General features: G+C 51.6%; 1 protein-coding gene across 1 annotated transcript; it reads right to left on the bottom strand.

Annotated features, from left to right (window-relative positions):
- Positions 1–5,057: 5,057 nt before the first annotated feature.
- On the bottom strand, positions 5,058–18,058 carry TTC9B (tetratricopeptide repeat domain 9B). Its single transcript, XM_081922370.1, has 3 exons — positions 17,443–18,058; positions 8,752–8,934; positions 5,058–5,570 (listed from the first exon to the last, which is right to left on the bottom strand). Exons 1-3 carry the CDS (start codon positions 17,897–17,899, stop codon positions 5,488–5,490), a joined length of 723 nt encoding a protein of 240 aa, XP_081778496.1. The 5' UTR covers positions 17,900–18,058; the 3' UTR covers positions 5,058–5,487.
- Positions 18,059–18,502: the final 444 nt, after the last annotated feature.

Genomic DNA, 18,502 nt, shown 5'->3' with positions numbered 1-18,502 from the left:
CGGCTCCTGCTTCCGGACTTCCTACTGTGAGAAGAGGATGCTGGACTCCAGGGGACATTGGGCCTGATCCAGCAACAGGGCTCTTTTCCTAAAATCTTTATTTGCTGTTACAGTGGTACCTCAGGTTAAGTACTTAATTCATTCTGGAGGTCCGTACTTAACCTGAAACGGTACTTAACCTGAAGCACCACTTTAGCTAATGGGGCCTCCTGCTGCTGCCGTGCTGCTGGAGCACAATTTCTGTTCTCATCCTGAAGCAAAGTACTTAACCTGAAGCACTATTTCTGGGTTCGATTTGCTAACAGGTAGGTGCTAATATCAAGGAGAGCCAGGACTCCTGGGTTCTCTTCCCAGGGCTCCAGCCACCCACCCCCACCCTTCATCGCAAACAGCAGTCTCGGGAGCCAAACCTGCGCGTGGACTGAGCATCTCTCTCGCCCTTCTTCCTTAGCGATCCCAGTCACCATAGCAACAGTGGGTACCAAAGGCAGGCAGCTGCTGCAGCAGCAATTCTGGGGATGGAGGCAGAGGTGAGCAGGCACCGTGGCCGCAGGACGGGCGGTGTTAAACTCTCCTGTAGTGCAAGGTCTCCTCCAGTTCTTTCTCATGCATCACACACACACATATCACCTGCATACTGGGTTTAATCTGGGACCGACGGCTCCTGCCTGGCCCCATAAGCACCACAAACAAGGCCTAGGACAGTGGACTTAAAAGGGATTCCCAAAAGCACCGCAGCTACACCTGGCTAGGGCAGCAGGTGAGGGATAAATGGATCTCAGGATAAAATATCTGGGTTACGCAGTCTTGAGAATCCATCCATACTGAGGCAGCATTGAAAATGGGTGTTTCTGTCTCTTTAGCAATCTCTCTGCCGGTGCCGGAGGTCAGGCTGGAACTCCCTGAGTGGCTGGGAGCTGTTTAATCTGTTCTGACCCACTTAAGCGTCTCTCCTGCCCACCCACCTTAACTCCCCATCTCCTGAAAACCCCACAAGGAGATGGGCAAAACTCTACGATGCTGAAACACACACACATACACACACACACTCAGAGTCCAGTTCTTGCAAAGCTGTCCCTCAGTCTCTGCCAGTCCTAGAATCCTAGAATTGTAGCATTGGCAGGGACCTCAAGGGTCATCTAGTCCTACCCCCTGCAATGCAGGATCTTTCCTGGGCTAGGGGTGGCTTTCCCCCCGCCTGACCTCTCTGCCTTTCACTTGCCTTTTGGGAGTGGATAGTAGGATGGGCTGCAGGCCCTGCCATTGGGGTGGATTTAATTTCACAAGTATCCGTTCCTGAGGAACTGCGGTGGCCAAGACCCTCCGCGGTGGGCAAGGAAACTTCTGGTTCGCTCCTCCCTCGGCAGGCTCTACAGGAAGTGCTTCGCTTGGAAGGAAACCCCAAATGCACCTGATTATTGTCACTTCTGTTCCTACCTAGGACAGCACCACAGTTGGGGTGTGCTGATCCAGGGGGGAGGTTACCGTGGGGCGAGGTCCAGGACCTGAGTTGAGGGTCGGCAGACAGTCCTCCTCGGGCGAAGCGGGGTCCACAGCGGGAAGCCAGGCAAGGACAGGAACTCTGGGGGAAACAGGACTGGATGCTGGCCGAAACAGCTCATCAACGACGTTGCTCCCGCAACCTGGGACCGGGCTGACTGGCCTTTATCTTCTCTGAGGCCAGGGGCGGTCCCGGCCCCCTGGAGCCCCGCCTCCTCTGGCCTTAAGGCGAGCACTCCTCCTGGGAGAAACCAGTTCCCTTCGCCTCTCTGCCCTGAGCCTCTGCAGTTCAGGAGAGGCTGAAGGGTTACTGGGCCCCGGAGGAGGCTCACCTGTAGGCACTGAGTCCTCAACCACCTCTGGAGCCAGAGTGGATTCACCTGGTGCCTGCTCCTAAGGATCCGGCACAGGTCCAGGCGCTTCAGAATCAAGGCCCTGCCCCAGTTCAGCTGGCCCTGGAGGCGGGGACTCCTGTGCAGGCTGGGATTCCTCCGGTTCAGCCTCTGAATCGGATTCCCAGGCCATCACATGGGGGGGGGGGTGCACGCACTGAAACAGCAGCAGTTGTCTGGATGCTGAGTTGCTGAAGTCTGTCACGCGCATAATGCGCAAACTCTGTGGATCCCTAAGTGTGCCGGTGTCGCTTGGCTTTGGTTGCTGTGATGTTTGGGCTGAAGAAAGCTTATGAAGCTCCCGGACGATCAACCAGGAGGGAAAGAACATGCCAGTCTGGCATGTGTCTCTGCCAAAATCCTACTCGAGTGTAAGCTGAAGTCTTGACAGCTGGGTGGGGGTGGTACAAGAGGCTGGTGCATCTCATCTGGCCCAGGGGAGCTTTTGGGCAGCCCCACCCTGTGTCCCTGCCATTCTGCAACCTGTCCTATAGGAACGTTGGAAAGCTGAGTTCCTGAGTCAGGCCCTGTGGTCCACCTGGACCAGTGTTGCCTACACTGGCTGGCAGTGGCGCCTCTCCAGGGCTTGAGGCAGGGAGTCTCTACCTGGCCCCACCTGAAGACACCAGCAGAAACTGAAGACCTCGGCTGATGCTCCACTGCTGAACAACAGTGACCTTCCCTCTCATCTTCCCCCCCCCCCGACCTCCCAAGGCTGGTGTGAGTAGCACTGCAGATACCAGCGCAGTGCTGGGGGTCCTGCTCTGCTCTCCCTGCAAAAACCCCTCACTCAGGAAAAGAGGACTTCAAGAGTGTTAAAAGTTCTGCTCTGCCAAGTTAGCTCCATCCAAGAACAGTGCTCAGAGACCACCATGGGCCAGGGTCGTGGGCTCAGGAATAGCCCCACAAGCCACACTTTGCAGGATGTCAGGGAGACCTCCGCCCCCAAACCCAGCTTGTCAAATATGTCACTCAAATGAAGGAGGTGGGCCACTGGAAAGACGACCGTGCACTGTTCCTATGGTTCAGGCCTCTGAACATCTTCATTGGGTGTCCAGATGTGACCCTGCCAAATTGGAGGCTCCCCCACCCCCCCCCAAATGCCACCAGTATTAAGCATGGGGGTGATTTCTGTTGGAAGTGTTGGGATGCAATTCAGATTGTATTGGAGGTGGTCTGCAGAGGAGAAAGAGGGAGGGAGAACCAGCCAAACTTCATAGACTGTCCTTCAGCCTGTGCTGACTTTCCCAGAGGTACAAGGGAGTCGCCTCCTGCCTTTGCTCCTCCCTCCTCCCTGTGGAAGGGACGCGGGTGGCGCTGTGGTCTAAACCACCAAGCCTCTTGGACTTGCCGATCAGAAGGTCAGCGGTCCAAATCCCCGTGACGGGGTGAGCTCCCGTTGCTCGGTCCCTGCTCCTGCCCACCTAGCAGTTCGAAAGCATGCCAGTGCAAGTAGATAAATAGGTACCACTCTGGCGGGAAGGTAAACGGCATTTCCGTGCGCTGCTCTGGTTTTGCCAGCAGTGGCTTAGTCATGCTGGCCACATGATATGGAAGCTGTCTGTGGACAAACGCCAGCTCCCTCGGCCTATAGAGTGAGATGAGCGCTGCAACCCCAGAGTCGTCTGCAACTGGACCTAACGGTCAGGGGTCTTTACCTCCCTGTGGAAGAGGAGACATCTCTGTGCGTCTCCTCTGCTGAGGACAAAGGGCAGGCAGGTGGGTCTTTGTATCCCCCCCTTAGTGAGACAGAACTCGGATCTTGCCGGTCAAGCATTTTCTTTCCTTTAATAAACTTAGCTTTCTTATTTTCTTAAACTCAGTGTGGTTCTAACCAGGGGTAAAGTGGGGTCCTCTGACCAGCAGGGAAGGCAAGGCTCAGGTCAGCCTCCAAGCTGTGCGTTAACTCGACACACATCTTCCGGGAGAAGACAGACAGACCAGGAGACCATCACTCTCTCTCTCCTTTGATCTGAGCCAACCCTCTGAAGTGAAGAAGAAGAGTTTGGATTTGATATCCCGCCTTTCACTCCCCTTCAGGAGTCTCAAAGCGGCTAACACTCTCCTTTCCCTTCCTCCCCCACAACAAACACTCTGTGAGGTGACTGAGGCTGAGAGACTTCAGAGAAGTGTTGACTAGCCCAAGGTCACCCAGCAGCTGCATGTGGAGGAGCGGAGACGCGAACCCGGTTCCCCAGATTACGAGACTACCGCTCTTAACCACTACACCACACTGGCTCTCAAGTGCAATCGTTCCCCTGAGTTGCAGCTCCTTCTTGGGAACATTCTGAGCCCTGGTCCAAATGGCTCAGTATTTTCAACATGGCCAGGATGAGGCTCCCTAGGGTTTGGGTCAGGGAATCTCTCCCAGCCTTTCCTGGAGATGCTGCCAGCAGGGGTTGACCCTGGGTCCTTCTGCATGCAAGGCAGGTGACCTCTCACTGAGCTATGGCCCTTCCCTCCCTCCTTTCGACATCTTGGATCGCATCCTCTGAGAACAAGGGAGCAATCATGGCTCCTTGGGACTCTGGTTGAGCTGCTTAGCTTAGAACCAGGAAACCCTCTCCTACCCAAAATTATCTTCCCTAAAATAAAGGCCTTTGCTATTTTACAAAGGCAATCCCTCTCTCCTAACCAGATTCGCAAGCTGGTTGCTTGCTCTGCACACCAGGTCCAAGAACCTTGTGGATTTCTTGTTTGAGGAAAGGGGGATTGGGGAGGCTGCTGTCCTCTCCCCCTGCTCCCTGCTGGGGAGGGACAATGGCCAGATCCAGCAGGGCTCCCCTTTGGCCCTTAGCCCCACAACATTTCGTAGAATCATAGAATTGCAGAGTCGAAAGGGGCCCTAAGCACCATCCAGCCAAGCCCCTTCCAGGGCAGGAAAACGCAGCTGACCCGTATGGGTATCGAACCTGCAACCTTAGCTTTATCAGCACCATGCTCTAACCAACTGAGCTACTGAAGCAAAGTGCTAGGGGCTGCCTCTTCACACCTGGGGGGTGTCTGGGAGCTCAGAGGGGAAGCCATCCTTTCTGGAGGTGAACAGGGTGCCATGAGGGTGTTCAGGAAGGGAGGAGGGATGTAAATAGAGTGGAAAGGACACCCTGACCCCAGATTGACAACAGGGCACTTGTTCTCAGCCCCACCATCTTCTGCTTATTGGGGGGGGGGCATCTGCTCTAAGGGCTGACTTCAACTCCCCCCAGTGGCACCCTGATCTGCTCCTTCTGGGGTGCCCCTCTCTGCTCCCAGTGCCCCATAGCCAATCTGACAGAGGCACATCTTGCAAATTCTCTCGGGGTTTTGTTTTGTTTTTTTGGTTTGGTTTAGGTTTTTGTTTTTATATAGAAAAAGGCAAAGCACAAAGAAGCAGCCCCCAACAGTGTTTTGGCAAAATGCTACATGGTCAAGTCCCGATCTGTCCTTCGTGGGCAGCATAGCTCTGAGCTGGGGGTTCTCTGGCTGCCGTGGCACCCGCCAGGGGCTCGCTGGGCACCTGGCGGCATCTTCCTGGGTCCTGGAGTGCAGCGGGTGGTGGGTTCAGGGCACGGCTGGCACCACGTGCAGAAGCCTCTGTCTGTCTCCGATGGGGCAGCTACGCAATCATTTCTTTCTCCCGCTGGCTGCAGCGGCTGATCTTAATCTCTGTCAGCTGGATGTAGCGTAAGACATTGGTGTCTGCAAGGAAAGGGAGAGGCAGAGCCTGTGAGGAGGAGGAAGAGGAGCCACGGCAGCTCTCTCTTCCCTGGCCACATCCTGCAAACCCAAGACAAGTCCTCCTGCCCAGGGTCAACCCTCCCCAGCCATAGCTGTCAACTTACAGATTTGAAAATAAGGGACCAGCAGCCTTGAAAATAAGGGATCAGCAGCCAAAATAAGGGATTTTAGTCAACCAGCAGCCAAACGAAGCCTCAAGCGGTGGTTCCCACAGCGCAGCAACCCGGCAAAGGGGATACAGCAAGGAAAATCACCGTCACCTCTCTGCTGGGAAGCGCTGAGCAAAGGCGAGTCCCCAGGCAAGGTGGCCGATTTGACTGGCACAAGGCATGCAAGCTCCACCCCCAGTTGTGCTTAGACTCCTTATTGGGTGAGCAACGCAGCCAAGCAACCCAGTTGGAGCCTCCCTCCTCCCTGGCTGGCAGGGAGGGAGGGAGAGGAGCTGCTTCCTTTAAACCCGGGAAATTTAAGGGACACCATCAATAAGGGACAGCAGCGGGACACAGAGCTGGGATAAGGGACTGTCCCACCAAATAAGGGACGCTTGACAGCTATGTCCCCAGCTAGGTTCAGCCAGGTCCCATTCAGGGAGGGGTCCTTCCCAGCCAGCCCTCCAAGTCACGGTCCTTTTAAGCTGTAGGTGCTGCCAGGGGTTGAACCCAAAACCTTTGCACCCCAAAGGTGTTCTGTGCCACCGAGCTGTGATTTCAGGCCTTGCCACCTTCCCTTTTTACAGCCAAGAATATCCCCTGCCTCTCCCTCCCAGCAAGGCACAAGCAAGTGAAATAAAAAAAGTTAAGGTCTTATATATATATATAATAAGTATTCATAACTGCATATATAAACCACATGTCTGAAACCTCACAGAAAAAGTCCTGAAACCATTTTGTCCCTCCCAAATTGACCTCAAATATTTCTCTGCAAGGTCAAAGGAAAATGGAAAAGCCTCCCCATTGTCTTTTCCTTCACAAATCCTGTCTTAAGGGTATGTCTGTGTATAAATAGGGTGAGCCTGTGACCTGGCTCAGGAACTAAGTATTTATCATTACAAAAGACTGGCCAGGCTCCCCAGGGTATCCAATCAAGTAAGCATTAACAGGAGGTAAAACAACGCACTCAGATTTCTGTTGTAGACCGCCTCTTCTGTGATGTAGGTATGATGTTTCTTGGACTCTAGGGCGGGCAATTTAAAATGTCTATATAAGGGCGGGCACACCTTTGTTCTGGGTCCTCCTCCTTTCCTGTGTGTGAGGGGAGCACCCTGTTGCAACAGTTCAATAAAGATCAAGCTTACGAGCTGCTTTGCTTCTCAATATTCTCTGGTTGGCCTCTGCTATTTTCTCCGACCGATGGAGAACCTACAAAGGACTCTATAAGGGCTCTTGTATCCCCCATAAGGGAATAAGGGCAGATTTCTGTTTATTACACAAGTCACCCACCTTCTTATGAAGAAAGCTTGCAGTGTTTGGGGCTTTTTAGCTCAGAGGAAAGGCAGGTGAGAGACGACGTGATAAGGAGTTTATAAAATTAGGCATGGCCTTGAGAAAGCCAACAGAGAAATACTCAAAGTCGTGGGGAAGCTGAATATTGGAAGAGTCTGGGTAGGTAAAAGAAAGCCCTCCTTTTACCTATGGAACTTCCTTCCACAGGAGGCAGAGGTGGCTATAAAATAGGATTAGAGTAATTCATGGAGGAGGAGAGGGCTTTGGGTGGCTACTAGCCAGGATTATTGTTCTCTGCCTCCACTGTCAGAGGCAGCTGTTGTAAACAAAAAAATGCCCTTTTCCCTTATGGGGTATCCAAGAGCCCATATAGAGTCCTTACGTAGGTTCCCTATCGGTAGAAGAGAATAACAGAGGCCAACCAGAGAATATTGAGATGCAAAGCAGCTAGTAAGCTTGATCTTTATTGATCTGTTGCAACAGGGTGCTCCCCTCACATGCAGGAGAGAGGAGGAATCCAGAACAATGACGCGCAAGGCCTTATAAAGACTTTTGAAATTGCCACCCTGTAGATCAAGACATAGTTCACCAGCGGGATGCGGGTGGCGCTGTGGGTTAAAGCCTCAGTGCCTAGGGCTTGCCGATTGAAAGGTCGGCGGTTCGAATCCCCGCGGCGGGGTGCGCTCCCGCTGCTCGGTCCCAGCGCCTGCCAACCTAGCAGTTCGAAAGCACCCTCGGGTGCAAGTAGATAAATAGGGACCGCTTTCTAGCGGGAAGGTAAACGGCGTTTCCGTGTGCAGCTCTGGCTCGCCAGAACAGCGATGTCACACTGGCCACGTGACCCGGAAGTGTCTTCGGACAGCGCTGGCCCCTGGCCTTTTGAGTGAGATGGGCGCACAACCCCAGAGTCTGGCAAGACTGGCCCGTACGGGCAGGGGTACCTTTACCTTTACCTTTAGATCAAGACCACCCCCAGAAACATCACACACACATCACAGAAGGGGTGTAACCTAAGACCACTCTCCAGATACATCACACCTACATCACAGAAAAGGCGGTCTTAAAACAGAAATTTGAATGTTGTTTTTCTCCTGTCTGGCAAGTTACTTGATTGGATTACCTGGGGAGCCTGGCCAGTCTTTTGTAATGATAAATACTTAGTTCCTGGGCCAGGTCACAGGCTCACATCCCATTCATATCTTAAATGTACCCTTAAGACAGGATTTGTGAGGAAAGAGACAATGGGGAGGTTTCCCACTTTGACCTTGCGGAGAAAACATTTGCTCAGTTTAGGAATCAAAATGGCTTCAGGTCGGTCTTCCTGTGCTGATCCATGTACATGCGGCTATGAACATTACCATATATCTCAGACCTCTAAATTCCTATCACACAGTAATGCTGGAAACCACAGGAGGGGAGAGTTGCTCTTGTGTTCAAATCCTGTTTGCGGGTTTCCCTTTTGGGCATCTCATCGGCTACTGTGAGAGCAGGATGCTGGCCTCAAATGGCCTGATCCAGCAGCCTTTTCTTATGTTCTTAAAGTGGAGGAGCTGCCAGGGGTTGAGCCCCAGACTCCTGAGCCCCAAGGAGGGGTTCTGCCTCTGAGTTGCGCTCCGTTTCAGGCCTTGGCAACTGCCCCTTCCACTCCCACCCCCTTGCCCCACCTTTCCCTCCTGCCACGGGCCAAGGAAACCACCCACCTGCAGGCTCCAGGCTCTTGGCCTCTTTCAAATAGAGCAGGGCGTTGTCGTAGTCGCCCAGGTGGTAGAAGGCGATGCCCGCCCGGTACATGGCTTTGAAGTTCCTCTTCTCCTTGGCAAGAACCTTGAGGCAATAGTCCCGCACCCTCTCATAGTTCACCAGTTCCGATTGCAGCAGGCAGGCTGGAGAGAGAGAGAGGTTGGGGTGTGAATAGATCAGGGATTAGGCAAACTAGAAGGTCGGTGGTTCGAATCCCCGCAACGGGGTGAGCTCCCGTTGCTCGGTCCCAGCTCCTGTCAACCTAGCAGTTCGAAAGCACACCTGTGCAAGTAGATAAATAGGTACCACTCCGGCGGGAAGGTAAACCGCGTTTCCGTGCGCTGCTCGGGTTCGCCAGAAGCGGCTTAGTCCTGTTGGCCACATGACCCGGAAGCTGTACGCCGGCTCCCTTGGCCAGTAAAGCAAGATGAGCGCTGCAACCCCAGAGCCGACCACAACTGGACCTAATGTTCAGGAGTCCCTTATCTTTACCTAGGCAAACGAAGGCCCGGGGACCGGATGCAGCCCAATCGCCTTCTGAATCCGGCCAGCAGACAGTCCAGGAAACAGCATGTTTTTACATGAGTAGAATGTGTTCTTTTATTTAAAATGCATCTCTGGGTTATTTGTGGGGCATAGGAATTAGTTCATTTCCCCCCAAAAAATATAGTCCGGCCCATCACATGGTCTGAGGGACGGTGGACCGGCCCCCTGCTGAAAAAGGTTGCTGACCCCTGGAATAGATGCTAGGAGAGGGTCCTCTGGCGGTTCCCTCACTGCGAGAAGTGGGGTACAGGGAACCAGGCAGAGGGCCTTCTCGGTAGTGGCGCCTGTCTTGTGGAACGCCCTCCCATCAGATGTCAAGGAAATAAACAACTACAGTATCCGACTTCAGAAAACATCTGAAGGCAGCCCTGTTTAGGGAAGTTTTTAACATTTGGTGGTTTATTGTGCTTTTCTGTTGGGAGCTGACTAGAGTGGCTGGGGAATCCCAGCCAGATGGGCAGGGAAGAAAGAAAGAAAGAAAGAAAGAAAGAAAGAAAGAAAGAAAGAAAGAAAGAAAGAAAGAAAGAAAGAAAGAAAGAAAGAAAGAAAGAAAGAAAGAAAGATTACCCTTCCTTCCTCACATAGTTTCAGTTACAGATAGGTAGCCGTGTTGGTCTGCCATAGTCAAAACAAAAAAAATTCATTCCAGTAGCACCTTAAAGACCAACTAAGTTAGTTCTTGGTATGAGCTTTCGTGTGCATGCACACTTCTTCAGATACACTGAAACAGAAGTTTCCAGACCCTTCTATATAGTGAGAAGGTGGGGAGGGGTATTACTCAGAAGGGTGGTGGGAATGGGTGATTGGCAGATAGTTTTAAGTTTGGTAATAAGTTGCAATTCAGCAGTTTCTCTTTCCAGTCTATTTCTGAAATTCCTTTGTAGTAAAACAGCTACTTTGAGATCTTGTATAGAATGTCCTGGGAGATTGAAGTGTTCTCCTACTGGTTTCTCTGTCTTGTGATTCCTGAAGGGAATCTCAGGAATCACAATTACCAAACTTAAAACCATGGAGATACCTGGTCTGAACAAAGACATTGGATTCTTATCTCATTATACATGACAAAGCCATTTTTCACCTTCTCACCCCTTGCTTTTTCCTGTAAGACCTATTGCAGTCGTTAAGAGTCGTCAACAGGCTCATCACAGCTATCTGCCAATCATCCATTCCCACCACCCTTCTGAGTAATACCCTTCCCCACCTTCTCACTATATAGAAGGGTCTGGAAACTTCTGTTTCAGTGTATCTGAAGAAGTGTGCATGCACACGAAAGCTCATACCAAGAACTAACTTAGTTGGTCTTTAAGGTGCTACTGGAAGGATTTTTTTTTCCTTCCTCACGTTTGTGAGTTCATCAGAGTGTCATCCATTTGCATCTTAAAAGGGAAGCTTAGATAGGCCAATTTTAGCCTTTTAGTTTAAGGAATCCAGGATGCTTTAAGTAAGGCAGACTGGATTCTCCTTGTATTTCCTCCCTTTTAAAATAACAATCACACAAACAGCCTTGCAGAAAAGGTAAAAAATAGCATTTGCTCTCTCATAATACTTGCTGAAGTGTAACAGATGCAGCAGCTTTGTTCAGGCAGGCTGAACTCAGTAATTCAATTACAAAGACATACAGTGGTTTGCGAATTTAATCTGTTCCAGAAACCAAATCTGTTCTTAAACCAAAACCATTTAACCAAAACCATTTAATCTGTTCTTAAACCAAAACCGTTCTTAAACCGAGGCGCACTTTCCCTAATGAGGCCTCCCGCCGCCGGTGCCCTTCCACCGTTCAGATTCCGTTCTTAGACCAAGGTAAAGTTCTCAAACCGGGACACTACTTCTAGTTTTGCAGAGTTCGTAAATCGAATTGTTCTTAAACCGGACTGGTCTTAAACCGTGGTACCACTGTACTTACGTCTAGCTTAGCATGCAGTCTGAGCAGGAGCTGAGACGTAGCAGATGTTCTCACATTGCTGGCAGGGTAGGGGAAAAGATAGAAAGAGAGCACACCAAGGCAGGTAGGAACACAAACAGCTATGCCCCCAGCCCCTCCATCAGGGCACAGTAGGAGTGTCTCTCACAGAGTTCTCTCTTGCAAGTTTACAGAAAATCTCTGTGAGCTTCAGCTGCTATCCTGTGCCTGTCTAGCAAACATGAATTCTGGTCCTGAATGGGGTAACTGTGCCCCTGAAGGACCAGGAGCACAGCCTGGGAGTCATTTTGGACTCACAGCTGTCCATGGAGGCGCAGGTCAATTCTGTGTCCAGGGCAGCTGTTTACCAGCTCCATCTGGTATGCAGACTGAGACCCTCCCTGCCCGCAGACTGTCTCGCCAGAGTGGTGCATGCTCTGGTTATCTCCCGCTTGGACTACTGCGCTCTACGTGGGGCAACCTTTGAAGGTGACCCAGAAACTACAACTAATCCAGAATGCGGCAGCTAGACTGGTGACTGGGAGCAGCCGTCGAGACCACATAACACCGGTCGTGAAAGACCTACACTGGCTCCCAGTACGTTTCTGAGCACAATTCAAAGTGTTGGTGCTGACCTTTAAAGCCCTAAACGGCCTCGGTTCTATATATCTGAAGGAGAGTCTCCATCCCCATTGTTCAGCCCGGACACTGAGGTCCAGTGCCGAGGGCCTTCTGGAGGTTCCCTCCCTGCAAGAAGTGAGGTTACAGGGAACCAGGCTGAGGGCCTTCTCATTAGTGGCACCTGCTCTGTGAAACGCCCTCCCACCGGATGTTAAAGAGAAGAACAACTACCAGACTTTTAGAAGACATCTGAAGGCAGCCCTGTTTAGGGAAGCTTTTAATGTTTGATGCATTACTGTATTTTAATATTTTGTTGGAAGCCGCCCAGAGTGGCTTTAAATATCCCACAGGAGAGTTAGTTAAAGAGGGAGCCAGGGAGACCATACGCCCCCTCCAGCCGTTTCCCAGGTGGAGTCTGAATCCTTGCCCATCCTGATCCTGCAAACCTGCATGCTGCTCCCTCTGGCCTTTGCGCAATAGCGCTACGTGGCTTTTAATGCAACCACTATCAACGATATTGATTTTTTTAATTAAAAAAATATATTTTAAATATTTATAAATCGCACTTTCATGGGAAAAGAACAAGGCCTAGCACAGAACAGGACAGAATGCCAGGATACAGCCCCCACCCAGCTAGCCTTTCAACAAGATGCATCGTTGTGATGCGGGTGGCGCTGTGGGTTAAACCACAGAGCCTAGGACTTGCCGATCAGAAGGTCGGCAGTTCGAATCCCTGCGACGGGGTGAGCTCTCGTTGCTCGGTCCCAGCTCCTGCCAACCTAGCAGTTCGAAAGCACACCTGTGCAAGTAGATAAATAGGTACCACTCCGATGGGAAGGTAAACAGCGTTTCCGTGTGCTGCTCTGGTTCGCCAGAAGTGGCTTAGTCATGCTGGCCACATGACCCGGAACCTGTACGCCGGCTCCCTCGGCCAGTAAAGCGAGATGAGCACCGCAACCCCAGAGTCGGCCACGACTGGACCAAACGGTCAGGAGTCTCTTAAAAAAGCTGCATCGTTGTCACCAGGGAGGGGCGCGCGCAGGGGTGACATCCTCCCGCCCACCTTGGTGGGGTCTCTTGAGTTGAAAGGCATCTGTTCCACAAGGAAGGTGTAGAAGGAGATTGGGCCAGGACCGCCGCAAAGGGATACTCATCCCCCCACCCCTCAACGGTGCTAAAAAAAAAGTCCTGTGAATTAGAAGAAATACCAACATTGAAAGATTGGCAATATAATTTTTTTGAAATGATTGAATTAGCAAAAATGACAGCAACAGTTAGAATGTAATCTAATCAAAATCTCAAACAGGAATGGAAATGTGTAGAAGAATACATGACCAAAAGATGCTCCAACAAGAATTTATTGATTATGCATAGACTGATTCCACGAAGTTAAGTTAAGCTAAGGTGATGTATAAGACTGAATGTTTAATAATTAAGATAAAAAAAAACACAATCTCATTAATAAAGTTATAAAAAGATAACAAGGAAGTCACGCAAGGGTAGAGGGAAGACACAGGGCAAGAAATAAGAAATAGATACATGTTGGTACATAATGAAACGTGAAAATGTTAATTTATGAATACAGTGGTACCTTGGGTTACATACGCTTCAGGTTACAGACGCTTCAGGTTACAGACTCCGCTAACCCAGAAATAGTGCTTCAGGTTAAGAACTTTGCCTCAGGATGAGAACAGAAATCGTGCTCCGGCGGCAAGGCAGCAGCAGGAGGCCCCATTAGCTAAAGTGGTGCTTCAGGTTAAGAACAGTTTCAGGTTAAGAACGGACCTCGGGAGCGAATTAAGAGCCGGTACTTAACCCAAGGTACCACTGTATAATGTATATGTATCATTATGTAAAGATTTCATATATGTGTTCCAACATTAATAATAAATAAAATAAAATAAAATAGTCCTGTTTTAGGGTTGCCATTGCAATGGCAGAGCTTTGATGCTTACGATGTTCCTGGCAGATCTGTCCGGTTGGGCTTGATGTGCCCCTCCTCCCTCCTCCTTTCCTCATCTGCCATCCAAATCATTCTCTTCCTGGCTGTTTTTCACGAGGCAAAACACAGGCAGGTTCATTTAAGGTTGGCCCCCTCCCTTCTGCTTGACTCCGGCCGTGGCTGGTCTGCTTTGCCCCCTCTGCCACCCTGCAGGAGGGTGGGACGCCCACATAACGCAGCAAGAGGGGCCGGATTCAGCCTCCCTCCTGAGAATCTCAATATTCTTCCTCAAAAGCAGGGGTCAGCAACCTTGTTCAGCTGGGGGCCGGTCCACCGTCCCTCAGACCTTGTCGGGGGACGGACTATATTTTGAAAAATTAATAATGAACGAATTCCTATGCCCCACAAATAACCCAGGGATGCATTTTAAATAAAAGCACACATTCTACTCATGTAAAAAGATGCTGATTCCCGGGCTGTCCGCAGGCCTGATTGAGAAGGCGATTGGGCCGGATCCAGCTCCCAGGCCTTAGTTTGCCTACCCCTGGCTCAAAAGCAAACACGATTGTGGGAGGGGAGCAGGCAGTCAGACCTCAGCAGCTGGAGAAGAGGCAGGACAGGATTTCCAGATGCTGCAGGAGGGGGGCGCTTTTGAGTTGTGGTGGTAGCAAACCAGGATCCTTCCTAGCTCTTCACGCCCCCTCAGGAGGAGCAGGATCAATTTTAACAAGTAGTAAGCAAATGGGACGCAGGTGGCGCTGTGGGTTAAACCTCAGAGCCTAGGGCTTGCCGATCAGAAGGTTGGCGGTTCGAATCCCCGCAACGGGGTGAGCTCCCGTTGCTTGGTCCCTGCTCCAGCCAGCCTAGCAGTTCAAAAGCACGTCAAAGTGCAAGTAAATAAATAGGTACCGCTCTGGCGGGAAGGTAAACGGCGTTTCCGTGCGATGCTTTGGTTCTCCAGAAGCGGCTTAGTCATGCTGGCCACATTACCCAGAAGCTGAACGCTGGCTTCCTTGGCCAGTAAAGCGAGATGAGCGCCATAACCCCAGAGTTGGCCACGACTGGACCTAATGGTCAGGGGTTGACATTTTGTGTGATTCATAAAAGTCGCCAAACCAAAAGAAGCAGTCAGGCGACACCAACAAGAGTGAGCATCACTGTGGTGCAACAGCTAGAGTGCTGGCTCATGGCCAGAGAGCCCTGGGTTCAAATCTCTTCACTCAGCCATTAAGCTCTCCAGGCCAGTCACTGAATTTATGCAAAATTCATCTTACAGTGTTGTAAGGGCAGCATGGGGGTGGGTCTCCCCTGATTTTATTTCATTTCTTGAAGAAATGTTGTCCACCCCCCACCCACCCCTATTGTGGTGAAGATGTTGGGAAATGGTCATAGCAACTATTGAGGAAATGGCTCAATTATATTGCAGAAGAGGCAATGTAAAAATCAAAGCATATCAAACACAAAGGCCGTGTCTTGTGCTACATGCGAGAAATTCCCTTTGCTAAGACATAGAAGCCAAGCTGGATACCAAGAAGAAGAACTAATTAGGAATTAGCTAATTAGAGAACTAATGAGTATGTTACACCCGGTCTCTAAAACAGGAAGAGAAGGAAAGAGGGAGCTGAACCATAGAATCCAATATATTAAGTATTGGGTTTCCCTGACTTAGGGGTCGGCTGCTGGCTGCCATAGGCAGAATTGTTACCACTTCTTATCTTTTGGGAGATACACATATAAATAAGTAAGGATTTGTATAATATTAAAACTTCATAGGATTGTAGCAAATACCAAGAGATGTGAATATTTTAGATTATAATTGAGAAGCACTTACACCCCTTCCCTTTCTTCATGTTGTTGTTGTCAAATTAAATTTATAATTTTAATTTAATTTTAAATTTTATAATTTTAATTATAATTTATAATTATAATTTCACAGAATAAATGGTATTGTCTGGATTTGTATGACCATTTGACTTAAAAAGGGGAGTGGGGAGTGGCAGAGGCTTGTACACTGACTTGATCTCCTTGGAGGAAAGGTAGAAATTATTATTATTATTATTATTATTATTATTATTATTATTATTATTATTATTTATACCCCACCCATCTGGCTGGGTTTCCCTAGCCACTCTGGGCGGCTTCCAACAAAATATTAAAAATACAATAAAAGATCAAATGTAATACTTCGGAATTTCGAGGGGAATAAATGGATTTCAGTCCTAGCATTCAAAAATTTTATGTCAAAATTGCAAATGTTGGTGAATGAGATTCGCATGGTTCTGTTTCATCCCCAGCAGGAGGTACCCAAAGGAAGTGGAAGGAGAAGGTGAGGGAGGGGCAAGGAGGGTCAAAGGTCAAGGAGGGGGGTCACTGCTAGAGGGGAGGCCACCGCCAATATACAAAAGTCTTAAACACATGGATTCCCAAGGGAATCTTCAACCCTTGGCCTGTGATGTTCCTCCTCTCTGCTTGGAAGAGGAGGACCTTGGGAGATGGATCAGTGGGTGGGTGGGGAGAACATTCCTTGGACTTTGTGAGATTTTGAATAAATATTTTGTTAAGGGAGGGGTGGCCATCTGGCCCGTAACATCACTGGACACCTCAGCATCACTGCCCACCTCTTGGGTCTTCTAACCATTTTCTCAGATGGCCATTCTGAGAATAGCCATAAAGCAGCATTTTCTGCCTCACCCCCTGCCCCCCCCAACTTGATTCCTCCTAGCACAGCTTCCCGGGGGCTGAGCCTTTGACTTTGGCCCTTTGGGCTGGAGGCTTCTCTGCTTGGTATCATCCTGGCAACCTGAACAGCCCCCTGGGAACCCTGTACCTGCAACGCCAGGCCTTTCCCTGTGAGAGCTCCGGTTTCAGATCTCTACGGACACCCCCCTCAAGAGCTGCAAATTCTCTGGTGCAAAGGGGACCCCCCCTAAACGAGGGACATCCTTGCCCGTTTCCCAGAGAGGGCGCTTTTGACTAGGAAGGGATCAGAGGCTGGGTCTTGGCCCCAATTTGGGATGCCAACTTGAATAAAAGACAGTGGACGCTGGGGTTGCGAACGTGATCCGTGCTGGAAGCACATTCGCAACCTGCGCACGTGTGGGTTGCAATTCGGCACTTCTGCGCATGCGCAAAGCATGATTTAGTGCTTCTGTGCATGCGCAAGCGCTGAAACCTGGAAGTAACCTGTTCCGGTGCTTCCGGGTTTGGCGTGGTGCATAACCCAAAATCGCACAACCCAAAGCGTTTGTAATCCGAGGTAAGACTGTATTGTGGGGGCCCAGATAAGCCCCACCCTACATAATCAATCACAAGATGTGGTCACACACGCTATTTGAATGGCAATGCCCGTCAACTTAGAAGGGGCAGCCCCCTCCAATATTTTGGCCCCTAGGAGTAGGAAAGCAGGATTGGAAAGTGCTCCCCCTGCCGGCTGGACACGGGAGGTGCATGAGAGGGAGCCAGAGACACGTCTGAAGGCGGGACAGCTTCGTCACGACACGGGGGTTCTCCTGCACGCTTGGAGAGCCTTCCAAACTGGGAGGGGGGGTCCCGTTGCCAGGCGAGAGCCCCCCACCTTCTTCCTCTGCGCCTGGCACAGAGCTCCCCTCACCCCCCAAAAAAGAGAATCCGCCCCAGCCTTACCCGTCAGGCTGTTGTAGCACTCGATCTCGGTGCCCTCGACCAGCGCCCGCTGCTCCTCGGAGAGGCGCTGCTGCCACCCGGCCCTCCGCAGCGGGCTGCTGCCCTCCTCGGCCTCGGCCTCCAGCCCCTTCAGCTGCAGCAGCGCCCGGTGGTACTTCCCGATGGCCTCGCGGAACTTCTTCTGCTTGTAGCAGCGCCCGCCCTCGGCCTTGAACTCCACCGCCTGCCGGATCTTGGCCTCCAGGTCCGGCTGGGGCTCGGCGGCGCCCGCGGCGGCGGCCCCGCGCAGGTGGACCCGGCCGCCCCCGACGGCCGCCCCTCCGCCGCTGCTGCCCCCTCCGCCGCCGGCCTGCGGGCAGCTCCTCTTGTAGGGGCTGCGCTCGTCCATGGCCCCCCTCACAGGCCCATGCTCGGGCGCCTGTCTCCGCTGCACCAGCTGGAAGAGCGCGCTGTGCATCGACGGCGCCCCGGAGCGGAGCTTCAGCACCAGGGACAGCGCGCTAGCGGTGCATTGTGGGAAACTCCCTCCGCATCAGCACCGCCGGCCCGGCTGACCTCGGATGTCTCGGCGCCCAGCGAGGAGGCGGCGGCGGAGGCAGGCGCCCTTCCGCTTGCAGGGACTGGGGACGGGAGGGGGGGGGGACGCAAAGGGAGGGAGGGGCCACAGGGAAGCCCCGCCTACTCGGGAGTATCGCGGGGGTGGGCGCGGGTGGGGTTGTGTCGGGAGCGCCGTTTCCTGGCGGAGGGTTTCTGACGGAGAAGCGCTGGAAGCTGCCTCATGAGAAGACCCCGAATTGCAGTCTCCTAACGGGACACCCAGGGGTCATCTAGTCCAACCCCTGCTGTAACCAGGCCAGACCATGGCTGCCTAGAGGTCCAAGGCAGGGGTCGAGTGCCAGCCGTTCCTGGAGAAGCTGCCAGGAACTGGAGCCACCTGCAGGCAGACAGGTGGGGTAGCTCAGTTGGGAGACTCAATCTCAGGGCCATGGGTTCAAGTCTCACGCTGGGCAAAATATTCCTTCGTTGCAGGGGGTTGGGCTAGATGCCCCTCGTGGCTCCT

The sequence above is a fragment of the Podarcis melisellensis genome (genome assembly GCF_964234715.1).
Source record: "Podarcis melisellensis genome assembly, chromosome: 8".
Classification (NCBI taxonomy): Eukaryota; Metazoa; Chordata; class Lepidosauria; order Squamata; family Lacertidae; genus Podarcis; species Podarcis melisellensis.
The sequence above is the reverse complement of the archived record's forward strand: the minus strand, read 5'-3'. Positions and strand labels throughout refer to the sequence as shown.